Below are 14,723 nucleotides of genomic sequence, written 5' to 3' on the forward strand. Positions count from 1 at the left end.
ATTTTGGTTTATGTTACATATATTTTTCTGTTGGAAGTCCCCCCCCCCCCCCCGGGTTTTTTTTTTTAAGCTGAGGTTGAACCCCACTTCCGCCCCCCAAATTATCTTTAATAGCTTGCAGGCTATGTAACAGATAAGAGAGTGCACACCCCCTGTTGAAAAGCATTTCAGTACTCCCTTATCAGGCCATGAATACTGTTCTGGTAAAAGGGACATAATCTTAGCCAAAAAAAAGAGAAAAAGAAACCATTTTGGAAAAAATATGCTAAATCACCAAAAATGAGTCAACAAAATGCAGCTGCACAGTTCACAAAGACAAAAAAAGCTGGATAAGTTTTTTTTGTTCCTTTTCTTCATAAATACATACATATGTGGAATGTGATTAAATTATGAAGTGCTACTATTATGAATATTATGCAGCATTTAGATGTTGATGTTTAATTATATAGCATTAATTGTTTATTTTCTTTTCTTTCAAAAGTTCTCGTTTTCATGTGTTTATTGTTTAGTCCAGTTTCAAAGCTGAGGAAATATCACTAAGGCTGATAATGAAACTCATGGTGACAAATTTATTCCTAACTGGTTTGATGAAACATATTCAAATGTTAGATTGTAGACATACACTAGTTTATTGATATTCGTCGATATGATAAAGCCAGGCTAATCCATTAAATAAAAAAGACAACTGCTTAAATGCATGAAAAGGGAAAAATTGAGTATCCGGTTTTAAACGGGACATATGGTCATCGTACTCATACTTGCAACCAGGACTTCCTCCAGATATAGTTGTTAATCAGTTATTGTTATCAAAAATCTGAATCCCAATGCAATCACATTAAGCACCGTTGACTGTATTGAAACAGACTAACTGGTAATACAGCATTCATAAACTCAACTTGGGTACATAAATTATAATTTACTAAAATTATGTACCCAATTATTAAAAAGTTATTGCCCTATCTCTCCTGAACCCAACACTGCTATGATGGGGTGATTGGTAGAGGCATGGCGTGAAGTATATAGGGACAATCCACGACCAATCAGGGTTCTAATCCGAACTCTGCAGCAATCTTACACTCGAGCCACAACCATAAATATTTTTAATGGCATTGTATATTTCATCATGTACATATTGTTTTTATCATTGTATCTAATTAAGAGTTGGTTGCTGTATTTTAGATCATTGATCATTTTTTGTCGCACCACAGTCATTTTCTGCACATGAGGGCTAATTAGACCGGGACCTACAATTTATTGCCGATTCCGAACAGCAGGCTAGTTTTTTACACTCATCGAGAGGTTGGTGCGCTAATCTCTTGATGGGGGACTCCCTGCGGTAGCAATTTTTTTGCTGCGGTCAAGTCCCCGTTTTTTGTTGTACCGCTGTGTCAGGAAAGTTTTCTGAGAAGGACGAACCAGGTATTGAACTCGCGACACCTCTAAACATCCTTTGGTACTTTAGGCGAGCATCTTATCGACCAGGCTACCGCGCCTTGTATTTTAGAAATATGCGACATCCATATTTGTTATGGGGTTCATTTTCTCAGTGAACTGGTTGGACATTTTGCCTGTTGTGGCCATGCATTTGTATGAAACTTTCATGTTTCAAGTGCAATATTCGCTTAGATCAGTGTTTCTCAAAGAGTGCACTGCAGCTCCTAGGCTCATTGCCAACTTTTGTCAGGGACATTGCAGTGACTGGAGACATAATTTTGTGTGCATTTATGCTTTGGAGCGGTTTTTTCATATGGGAAAATATCTACCAACCTATTCTGGAAAACTACAGGTAAACCATGAATTGGGCAAGGGAGCCGCAGGTGACATAAGTTTGAGAACTACTTGCTTAGATACGTGAATTTAAAACCAATGGGAATAAAGGAAAGAATTGCATAAACTGACAAGCTCATACTACCCTTCATATTAAGAAAATCCAAAAAAAAAAAAAAAAAAAAAAAAAAAAAAAAAAATATTTATATTTAATATATAATTATTTTATATATAATTATATTTATATTTAATTCAAGTTTGTATTATAACATTAATTTCCATTCAAACTTATCAAAATTCCTAACACTTCTTATGTGAGCAATTTTGAGCTGTAACAGTAAAACTTTTTTCTCTTTTCTTCTAGGTGCAATGCTGGTGCGATATTTCAACACTGTCCTCACTCTTATATCTGTTTTTTCTCCTATATTTTTTTACCAACTAGAATTAGACAAAGATAGCAGAAGGGAAAAAGTCAAACAAAATTTTCTCTCCAATTGTTTTGAAAATGTAATAGACGATTCAACACTCAGCAACTTTCTACAGCTGAAGAACAAGTTTTTAAGCAGCAAAGGATAATTTCAAGAAATTGCCCTGTAAAAATCAATCATGAATAATACATACTGTGTGTACATGCAGGGCTCCCACTCAAAAATTATAAAAAGTAGGGGGATGGGGAGGTTACCCCCCCCCCCCTAGACAACATTATCACAGCACAATAAAAAAAATTGGGAATTTTTTTAAATTTTTTTTATTCATTTATGTATAGCACTATTTCAGCATTCTCTAAGATTGACTCAAGCCAAAGCAAAATGACAAAAATGACCCGATTACAAAAATAATTTGACAAAAACAAGGTACTAGCAACCACAGATAATTCTTTTGTCTCTCTTCACAATATAAATTACATTCTTTTTTGGATTCTTCCACAGTCCAGTCTGTCTGCTATCGTTGACAATGCACACAGTAAATTATGAAGAAATGCAAGTTTTTTAAGAATGACACTATTTCGAGACCACTTCCAAAACCACAGTGCAAAATATGTAAATTACAAGGTCCGATGTAAGTCAAGATCAAATGTTGTTTTAATGCTATCCATCTCCTGCACTGTCCTGGAAAATTAAAGTTTTTCTTAAACTGAAGTGTTGGATAACTTAATTTTTCAGGTTTGCCATAAATCCCTCAAAAAGAAAACATCCAAACTCAATATCAAAACCTCCTGGTGGATCCACCAAGTAAATACAGTGCAAAATAAACTGAACACCCTACAGCTTAGAACACAAAAATCTTCCCCAGATGAAAAACCCAAGCCTTTAATTTTTAAACGTGAAAGAGAAATATTTTATTAACTAATTAATAAATCAAAAAGAGAAACCTTCAGAGATTCTGTAACAAAGCTTCTAATCCTTATGGTAAACAATATAATGCAGTGAAATCCAAAAGCAGTCATCCCCTCCCAGCTTTTCAAACTTCTTGGAGAAGATGCACAAGGAACCCAAAGAGATTTCGGTAATATAATTTTGGAAAAACTCTTCCCCGCACCACCAAACACGTCCTCTGCACAGAACACAGATACCACGACATCGTCGAACAATGACCCTACGTTCAGTTTGGCTGAGGTGGATAGAGTTATAAAACTTATCCCCATGAACAAAGCCCCCAGCCCTGATATTATTGACGGCCCGATAATCAAACATGTACACACACACACACACACAAACAGTGCTCAACTCTTTTCCATACGCTTTACAACAAATGCCTCGAACTAGAAACATTCCCCAACATCTTTAAGATAGGGCAAGTAATACTCTTTCAAAAATCAGATAAAAACCCAGACGTAATCGACTCGTATCACTTAATAACTCTCTTTTGCCGGTAGGAGGTAAATGTCTACAAAAACTTTTGACTCAAAGAATCAACTTCCACTTAGAATCCCAAAACTATAACTCTAACCTTCAATTTGGTTTTAGGTCAGGCAATTCTATAGATGATGCCCTCAACCTAATACTCTTTAAAATTAACAAATTCAAGAACAAAAACCTGGATGTTGCTTTTATAAGTATTGCTTCTAACAACCCGACTTATTCCTCAATCAACCAAGAACTGTCCAAAGCTCCTCTTTATCATTTCAGAATGCTCAAAAAACCCACACAGTTTAACTAAATTTATATATATGACACATCATATAAACAAGGTTCCATTATATTGTGTGTGTGTAAGCCTGAGCTCCCCCCATTTTGAATAACTTTATGCCTATGATTGCACTCCTATAAAAGCAGACACATTGCTCCACAATGATGTCTGGAAAAACTGGCCAACAAAAGTTTTATTAAAAACAATTGAAGAAACAGACATTTAATGAAATCATGAACAAAGAACTGGTGTTGGAGGAACACTAGGTTGGTATGCAAAAACACCATATGATATGTTTTTTAATTAACATTGTGACTATGTGGAAGAGTAATGACCCTTTTACATAGAAGCTTCTGGCAACAAATTTTGATAGTTTATAGTTGAAGTACCTGAAATAAAACTCAAAAACTGATGTTACTGTTAACATATGGGAAATGGAGGGGGGAAAAATAAGAGGAACAGGTTGACTGTTCTTTTCTTCCTCTCCCAGCCACCTTTTCCTTGTGAATGCAACACCAATTATTTTACTAGCCAAACCACAACGAAGGAAAAAATAAAAAAGATGTTGAAGTACGAGAAAAAATAACAAATTCCTGTTTATAAAGTAACCAACAAAAAGCATTGAAAGACAGAAGAGCCAGCTCAAACGTATTTCTTCCATTCACTCAGGGTTGAGGTACATTAAGAGGTTAGAGCAGTGATTATCAAATTTTAGAAGACAATGCTAATTTATTTTGTAAGTGGCAAAGTTGGTCATACACATGACAAAAATATTCATTGGATATGAAATCAGAATGGGAAAAGGGAAAGAGAATCACAAATGAATCTCTCACAGCCCAGATATTTGGAATTAAATTATGCAAGGTAAGCACTGAGATGTAAAGGATATGTTGTCATTAAATAATATTTTTCAAAAAATCCTTGTTTGTTGATTTTTAATTATGAAATTGGTATTACTTTCTGGACGACCCTTGCACTACAAGACAGTTGATGATGACAGTTAATGAAGATTGACTATCCTGTGGATCTCCCTTAAAGTACTCATGGACCATGAGATTACAGGCTGAAAAACAGATTTAAATGAAATACATTGTACCTAAATATTCTGCTCCCCCACCAGTTTTCTCTAAATATTGTTTGCACAACAAAAAGAATGAGCAAACTAGGTGTGATCCAAGTAACAATTAATTATACATTCTAAGCAGATAAAAAAAAAGACAAAAATTACCTGCTCTAAAACTACATGATGCTGTGACTGAAGAGCAGCTATAATTTGAGGAGACTGTACAATTGAACTACTTGTGTGTATTTGAGTAGGAACTGGTTCTTCAGATTGAGGAGACTGAGAATCTGGTGATGGTGGAGGGGTATTTTCTGGAACAATGCCATGCTCTTTCAACAGTTCTTCTAGATTCACACTTGGAACTTTGGATGATTTAGGTGGCGAACTAGGTTTTGGAGATGGATTTTTTGGTGGAGACTGTTGCTGCTGAAAACATAGAGAAATTATGACATTACTCATAATTGAAGCTTTGTGTTCAGGAATGAGAAGTGAATTGTAATTCAAAGGTAAAAGTGGTAAACACTAAGTGCCAAAAGGAAAAATGTTCAGAAATAGCAAAAAACTTTTTCAGGACGAGAAAAAATATTTCAGGGGGTGTGTCAAAATAATGGTTATCAATGCCAAAAAAAAAAATAAAAAAAAATCAGGCTCAATTTATTTACTACGCCCAAAAAACAGATACATAGACATTATGCAGATCTCGAAATAACAGATCATTCAATCAATTCTTTAATCTATATTATCAGAGATCTTTTCTTTCCTTACAGCGAGTACTGAACTTGCTCTTTCCTCAAATTCTTTTACTGTCTTACTGTTGTTCCACTGTATCTCTGCGTTCTAAAAGTGCAAAAAGTTTCCAAAAAACCAAAACTTTCACATCTTTTACTTTCAGTAAATATCAGGTTATTTTGTCTTGTTAACCACGTCTCCCAGGGACAAATTTTTACTCTCATATCAGCCAGGATCAATCTTCTTTTCTCCAACAACTCTCAACCCCATCTCATCTGTTATCAATACAAAATTGGTGAATCATGACAGTACCCAATTGTCCGAGGAAAATATATTGTAAAAATTTTGTGTATATATTTTTGATTCAAAATAGTGTTCCAGACTCTGCCATGAAGCTGGACTAAAAGAGATCTAAGCAACAAGATAAGTCCAGTGGCAAAGTTCTGGTGTTCATTCATCATTCAGCCAGGATCAACCATAGCATTAGCCTTTGTCATCCTATTTACAAATGCTTCCAACCTGATAGTGTCTCACATGAATAGAAAATCCAACTGATCAGAAAAGGTATTCATGCTGATGTACAAATACAAATACAATGCCACAACAGGCAAACTGCCCAACGAGGTGGCTGACTTAAGAACATCATGGATCCCGAGCCATTTTTTGGAGGCCCTACCTACCACTGCTACACCACACACCCCCTCCCGCAGAACCCCCAATGAATCGGTACATGCGGGAATGTGCGTGTACGTGTAGTGAAACCTGATGTGAAGTTTTTTGTTTCTCTGTAATGCTTGTTATGTGTAGTGCTGCCATCTGCCACAAGATTTTTTCCAACTATGAGTGAAGTGTTATGATTGAATGATTTATCGTTGTAGGACTGTTGCTTTCTGTGGCGAGACTTTTTAACGGGGAGATCGGCTCGCATTTGCACCTTGAAGTTGGGAACCACAGAAAACCAACTTCAGTCGACCACCACTGTGGAGTTCGAACCCGGATCCTCGCATCGCGAGTCCGTCACTATAACCACTCGACCACCACAGCGACTATAAAGAATATAAGATTATAAAAGAGGTATAAGCTCAATTCCTTTTTTTAAAAAAGCACAAAAACCTTTTTCCCCAACTCTTATTTACTTATAAAGAAGAGGTTGTAGACAGGTTGGCTGCCGACTGCATGCAGAGGCAGCTGCTAAATGGGGTGGTTTTATATTATGTGTATGGAACCTATCGCCATTCCGAGAAAAACTGCAAAGGGAAATTGGCCATGGAATAGAGGTGGCCACCATATTAGTTTCACAGTATAATGTAATAATTTGAAAAAAAATGCATCAAAAAGATAATTCCTAGAGTGAACTCTCAAAAAATAATTGTTTCCCATTTTAAATATCTTAGTATCATGATCTATGTCAACTTCCATCTATGCAGACAACATTATGCAGAAATGCCTTCACAAACTTTTCTGTCTGCACCAAAATCATTCACTCTAGACATCAGACAACTGTTACCGAACCTATACTTTATGAAATTTGGAATCTCCTTACTTCCAGCAATATTAATAAACTCAAATTTTCCAATAACATTACTGCTGGTCTTTCTCTTCTTTCATCGCTGATTTCAAATATTTTAACTCAGTGTCGAATAACTTATTCTTGCATTCATTTCTCAACTTTTTTCTTCAACACTTTAAGAGGAGGGAGCATTGACGAGATATCGCCTCCTTTAAAAGCATTGGGGGAAAAAGCCTTTTCCAGTTAAAAAAAATATGGCATTTTGAAGGAGGTCAAGTGATTTCTGCTGTGCCGGTTAAAGTTTTCAACAGCCTAAATAATATTGATTTTCTATATATATAGTTTTACTAGAAACTTGCACTCACTTTCCTAAACCATCCCCTAAAAATTAAACTTAATTTTTGCACATACCAACTGTTTCAAATTTAGCTTTTTCCCTTGTATAATTGTTGACCGTTCCCTTTTTTTGTCATTGAATCTTCTGCATTCGATGTCTGCCGAAAACTTCAAGAACATTCATTGAATTAATTAACAATAAGCTCAGTAATACAATCTGGTTTCAATTTTTCTTAGTGTTAATAGTTTTAACAGTTTTCGTAGTGATCAAGTTCATTCATTTGCTAAATCCAATTCATGAAATCTCAGAAAACAAAATAGGAACACGTAGAACTTAGATTCACTTTTGTAACTTACCTAAAAAAAATAGTTGATCAAGATCCAGTTGATTTGCAGTTTTGTGTTATTGAATCCATATGAAATAAATAAAATAAGTGAGAAAATATGTACAAATTTTGAGTTGAATGGAAAAATCCAAGTTTATCAGCACTGATGAAACTCTAACAAGCACTTTTATAAATCTGAAATTCAAATTCACTTAACAGTTTTCTGATAACATGTTTCCATGTTCAGTTTTTCTATTAACACACTTTTAATGGAACATATCATTTTTGTGTCAGGAGAGGTTCTATAGAAGTATCTTTTACTGCCTTTACCTCCTCAACACTATGGATGCTGATGCCCCATAGCATGATGTCCTGAGGGCACAACATTTCCCTCACCTCTTAGTGCACTACTGGTTACTTTCGAGGGATTTGCTGAGCTTCTTTTCAATGTGAAGGGAATGATATATAGGAAAGAAGCTAGGAAATAACCTACAGAGCATCAAGGCATCAGTAAATCAGAGGGACTTGCATCTCTCCTCCTTTGGGATCTTGTAGTAGCTGTACAGCACCACCTTGTTGCTATGTGGGTGGAGGATTAAAAAAGAGCAAAAGTCAGACTAACATATTTATTTCCCCCCCACAAACAATCAGTTCCCTCAGCACAGAGACACACCAGATCTTGTGGATCTTGAACAGTGGCTCAGCTGCATCTTGGTACATGGGTGGAGAAAAAGTGAAAGCCCATGTATGTATTTATTACCCCACCCCTCAAGAACCACAGGAGTACTTTCATGTAGACCATTATGAGGGCAAATTGTTCCCTGAAAACACCTTTCCCATAGAAGAGTTAAATATTTCAAGTAGCTGTTTTGGCAATAAATTACACTGTTTTTGGCAAAGACACTTGCACCCATGCCACTAGAAGACTTCAGGAGCAACCAGAGACTTTTGTACTGTACATTAACCTTCCCCCCCCCCACTTCAAACCCATCCCACAAGGAAAGAAAAACAGCTGTATAAAACTTGAACAAGTATGCATGAATCAAGGTCAACTGGAAATCTTTTCCTTTCCTCTATCAACCCAAAACAGCTATCAGGTGACACCACTTTTTTTTTTCTTTTGTTTTGGAATTCTTAGGGTAAAAGCAGCAGGGCTTTTATCTTATTTTGTGTGCCCAAACCTTTCCGTGCAAGAAAAAAAAATCGCAAGAAAAAAAAATCGGAAACTAAAAAAAAGTTTTTCCAACAGATTTAGGATCCTCCTTAGATTTATTTGCATTTATCAACAAGTTCAACAGTAGACATCACACAAACCACAGCAGTTGGCAACTCAGAAAATATTTAAGTTGGTTATTCTAGAAAACTAGATCATTTTCACAAAAACAGTGAGCAGGGGAAGTCCCATAAACAGGGGTAAAATAGTCGCCTATTGTATAGCAGAGAAAATCCTTCCCTTTAAAATATAAACCAATCATACATAAAGAATTTAACTATTTGACCCCTCCCCCCAAAAAATCAAAATGCATGAAATATTTTTGCTTTTTTTGTTTATATCATTTGTTTTTATTTGTTTGCGCACAAATAACATCCATAACACAGACAATGAAGAATCAGTAAGTGGGGAACGAGGAAAAATTTCTTAGAAGACTAACCATAAACAGGTACAGAGATGTCACTCCATTCCAATTTAACTTTGTCCTGGATCCAGTTAAGTTAGGCACATTATATATTTACTAATAAATCAGTCTACAAATTCTCTTCTGATTGATTTTCCATTTTACACAGTAAACCTTAGCTCTTTCAATAACATCTTTTGATTAAATTTAAAGCAAATGATACTGATGATCATCTTCTGATTTATATAAATTCTTTTTGAGCTATTTACAGCTGGAATATTTTCTTTTCCCTCCCTGATGGTCCACATTTAAGGTCTACCCCCTCCTCATTAACTGCCACATATTTCACACATAAATATTGGAGCCATGTCAGATTTGTGTTTGTGAAACCTAACAGTGTGCTTGTGTGTCCAGCATTGTGTCTTGTGTTCAGTAGGTGGTTGCTACTCATTCTCAAATCGCAAATGTGTGAATTTGCAATTTAATGTATATTTGTGTTATAGGTCTGCTGATCGTCATGGCAGGTGAAGCTGGAAACAAATCTCTACCAGAGCCCAGTTTTGGTGGCTCACCTGCCTACCCCATCCCAATTTTTTCCTATCCCAGCAGTTCATAAAAAGTTGATATTTTTTTTTACCTTTCGTGTTTGATTTGGCTTCCCTCCTAAAGCGGCACCCCATGTGGCCAAATATCCGAGGGGCCACCTCTGCACACAGATTTTTGTGATCTGAAACTCGCAATCACATGGTGGCTAGATGACAAAACTGGATATTTATGATCAAGTTTTTATAGACTTGGTTCTTTTTCCTCTAATGCGATCTCTGAATTTCTTTCTGCAATTGAAACGCGAGATCCAATTCTATGATTCTTCAAAAAGGTATATATGCAATCTTGTGGTAACAAAGCAAATTTGCTATATAAATACACTGTCTCTAACATAGGTGGGTAGATATGAAAGTGCTGTAATTTCCGATAATCATAATCCACAGGATAAAAAAAACCCTCAGAAATTGGAAAATTCTGTATAACAGCTGCTCATTCAGGAATGTAACTTGATATCTCAACCTATTTGTGATAGCCCATTGGGATATATATTTTAAGGGGATGATAGACAGAACATACAAAATTCAGAGCGTGAAAAAAGTAATAAAATTTCTCACAATAGACTAACGTGCTTCTTAAAATTTACCAATGTACTTGCATGGTCTTCAGGCATCTTGTGGTTGCCTGCTGCATTTTGCAGTTTGTGTCAAATGCTGATGTACTGTGATGAAGAGGGGAAAAAGTGGGTACAGAGGAGTTTTCCCCTCCGTACTTTTTTCTTAATACTCAAAAAGTATACATCCCCACGGGACATGTGAACAAAATTTTTTATGAGTCATTTCCCAAAACTATGGGTATTTGATGAGCTTTAGCACATCAGCAGCATTTCTGAAGTACATGTGGGGAGGTAATGTGGTTGGCTATGGCCTGCTTATGTGGCGATTGATTGCATCCCATTTGGCTTTAAATTATATATTTCTGGGATATAACTAGCGTGTACATAGTTAGAATTCTGATGTGCAACACAACATATAGATCGGTGGTAAAAATTGAACACTTCTACAGAGGTTAGATAATGTTACGTAATAACTGTTTGAAAAACAATTTTTTTTTGTCTTCAATTAGAACTAAAATATAACATAACCAATAATTTGATGCTAATTATTTATCATGATATTACTGAATTACTTTTTCATAATATGGTAGATAATGGTATGGTACATATCGTAGCATGTTGGGATAAATCGAGAAGCTATCCATACTTGGAATAAGACAATCATAAGTATTCTTTATGGGCATTGTATAATATTTTTATCATGTTTATATATATTGCTTGTAATTGCATTTTTAATTTGGTTGCTGTGTTTTTGAAGTGTATGACATCCATATTTGTTGTGGGCATCTTTTTCTCAGCCACCTCGTTGGGCATTTTGCCCATTGTGGCAGTGGTTTTATATTCATTACCGCTGTGCCTATTCATTACCACTTCAAGTTATTGAATAGACACAGATAAGGACAACTCACTGTGGTGCCCCAAAAATCAGCTGTGAACAGTTTGAGAACTGCTTTATTGCATAAGCAGAGATAGACATAGATCTGGGGTGGGGGGGGACAGGATAATGATTACAAAAAAAACATACATTGGGTCACCAGTAAACATTCAATGTTGGGAGTGGCAATTCTTCTTCCCCCCCCCCCCCATGCATCTCCGTCCATGCTTTATTGTATGCAGAAGCATGTTGTTTTATCACTCTGCACAAGTAAGGTTCTGTGCCACAAGTAAATGTGAGTGTAGGGTCTGAACCGATTGAATTTTTTACTAAAGTGGAGAAAATATATCCATTAATTAAGCTACAATAAAAGAAACTGATAATTATTCAACAAATTAAACTTGGTTAAAAAAAGAAAAACAAGTATTTTGTATATTACCTGCAAATGAACTGTGGATGACTGGCTTGCAGTGATTGATGCAGTAATATGCTGAGTAGGAACAGCTTGAGGAAGATGTACTACTGCTTGGGACGATTGCTCCATATGACTTGTCAAGGGAACAGTCGCACTGAAAAGTGACTGCTGCTGATGAGTATTATGCTGTTGCAAAGCATGTTGCGGATGAGACTGCAGTGAGATAACACCTTGTCCAGGTGTTACCACTCCATGTACTGGCACTGCACTGGGAGTAAGCTGTGGATTTCCCAAAGTGGGATTTTGTAAGGCGGCTGTTGATAACTGAGGAAGGGAAATAGTTCCAGGAGCAAGGGCCAATATAGGCCCTTGTGGAGTTTGAATTTGCTGAAGTTGAAGTCCTTGGTTAGGACCAACAACTCGTTGAGATAATATGATGTTTGATCTGGTTAAAAATCCTTGGCCCTGAGAGGCTGATGGGACTATAGTATTATTTCGAATGGCAGCAGACGTCAAGCTCAAATTCTGTGTGGCAATACCTGTTGGTGCAATATTATTTGGAATAACTATTGTTTGTTGTCCGTGTATTGGAGATTTTGTCTGAGTAAATAAAGCTTGAGCTGGTTGGTTTGGACTTTGTAATGCAGCAATTAATGTAGGGTTGTTTTGAGCTCCCGAAGAAGATAATGTTTGGCTTGATGTTGCACTTACAGGTGGACGCAAGGTTAGTTGTAATCCTGGCAGATTAGCCAGATTGCTTAAATTACCTTGTATCAGAATAGGACTTTGTCCCACACCGGGGATAATTGAATTAAGTACAAAAGTGCTTTGAGGACCTGAAAACACTCCAGGCTGTCCCTGTCCAATCACTAATTGACTGGTTCCACTTTGCAATGGAACATTAACACTTCGCTGGCTAGCAGTCACTGGTGTACTATTGGTCTGCTTTACAACTGGTGCAACAAACTGGTTTGCAGCAGTACTAGCTGGCTTTGGTAGTATCTGCTGTGGTAGTTTTGGCTGGATAGGCCGAACTGCACTATGAGACGTTCTGCTAGAGAGTGGCACATTAGTTTGCGGCGCTTGTATTATTTGAACCATTGGAGGTGTTACAGGGACTGATGCAGTAGTCACAACTGGTGATGACATTGATAACCGAGATGGCTGCTGCTGGGGAGAGTGAATAGGAGATGTCTGGGGATGTATTAGCAAAGGCTGTTGCTGCTGTTGAACAGTTAATTTTTGAGTTTGCTGCGACAGTGCAGTAACAATTTGTGTAACATTCGCTGTCGTTTGTAGCATCTGATTTTGAGACTGCTGAAATGCAACTGAAGGCATTGTAGATTGTGCTCTACTTGTTGCAGGTGACAACACCGGAGGAGCAGGAGACCAAGCTGGCGATGGGGAAGGTGTGTGTGAAGCCAATGGTGACCTTGTTTGTTGAACTGGTGATGGTGGAGGCATACTGTGAACAGAAGGGGGATTTTGGCTAGGTGAACGAATACCATGAGACAAGGGTGTGTGTGGACGGGGTGGCACAGGAGAATGCTGATGAACAGGTGCAGAAGTTGATGCAGGCATGTGATGTACAGTTGCTCTACTTGATGAGGCATGCTGACATGTTGTGTGACTTGATGAAGGTGAACACACAATGACAGCTCCACTGGTTCCCAAGCCTATTCCTCCAGAACATGGGGCATTTTGGACAACAAGCCCCTGACTATCAGCTGGGTAATTATAACCCATTTGATCAGATGGCTCAATCACTTGTTCCACAGACGTGACATGATTTGATAAATTACTTTGTAAACACCTTGTAATTTGAGGACTTTCAACTGCTGATTCAGATGATGTCCCATCCTGTGGATCCTGCAACAGTTCAATGAAATCAGCATTTAGAAACAAGCTACATATTATGGAATTAACTGATTTCATCCGATGTTACATATATGTATATTACACAAACATTAAAAAATACAAAGTATCTGAAGACAATACTGGATGAGGGTCAACACCTTCACAAATAGTAGTTTCTTGTGTTAACTCGAAAATATCAGAAGCTAATACATGCAGGACACTTGCAGAAACACAATTCAGTAGTTTTTATGGTTACGAGCATCTTGACCTGCTAGTAATCTGAGCTAGGAGTGAAAAATATCAGCTAAAATAGTAATTAGTTGGATAAAATAATTTTCCAGACTTTTATTTGTCAATGATTTCTTGAAGTCTCGGAACTAATACTTAAAGTTATGATGAGCCAGTGCCCATTTTCTTGCATTAGACAATGAGACAAATTTTCTGGGAACAAAATTGACTGACTTTAATATTTTTGACACCCCCCTTCATAGAATACTGCCAAAAATGGAATATTATCTAAAATCCCATCAAAAAAATATTGGCAAATTTGTTTACATTTGAAGAAATTAAGGCAGTGCACTTGAAAAAGCCTGAAATTGATATCCATGAAACGAGTCTTCTAAACTGAATCAGAGACACCATTCAAGAATCTGAACATACAATATGGTGGTTCAGAACTTAACTTTCCTATTATGTTAAATTAGATGAAAATTCCCTGATGGTGAAAAGTAAGCAAATGATATAGCTAACTTCAAAATTTATTTAATATATATAGCAATCATATTGTATATAATTGTAACATAATACTCCGTAACTATGCCTTGAAGCAGGAATGTAAGAATAATCAACATTTGGAATGGGCACAAAGGGTTTGGATTGGAACATGCAAGAAATCTTTCTTCAAAAAAGTATTTGAAAATAAGAGAAATTTATTAAGACTG

At 36.6% G+C, this 14,723-nt stretch overlaps 1 protein-coding gene across 6 annotated transcripts in view; it reads right to left on the reverse strand.

The window, feature by feature from the left end:
* LOC149065565 (uncharacterized) overlaps positions 1-14,723 on the reverse strand; it is a 259,702-nt gene that overhangs the window by 96,463 nt on the left and 148,516 nt on the right. For 5 of the 6 annotated variants that reach the window (XM_089253491.1, XM_089253490.1, XM_089253492.1 and 2 more), the window contains 2 exons: positions 11,950-13,794; positions 5,126-5,386 (listed from right to left, as the gene is read on the reverse strand). In XM_089253491.1, coding sequence (XP_089109617.1) covers positions 5,126-5,386; positions 11,950-13,794 — 2,106 coding nt within the window. The remainder of the gene's footprint in view (positions 1-5,125; positions 5,387-11,949; positions 13,795-14,723) is intronic. The other variant, XM_089253493.1, reaches the window with a different exon arrangement.

Source organism: Pholcus phalangioides, unplaced genomic scaffold, assembly GCF_987345545.1.
Source record: "Pholcus phalangioides strain wild (caught in Gottingen) unplaced genomic scaffold, Ppha-v1.0 ptg000039l_1, whole genome shotgun sequence".
Classification (NCBI taxonomy): Eukaryota; Metazoa; Arthropoda; class Arachnida; order Araneae; family Pholcidae; genus Pholcus; species Pholcus phalangioides.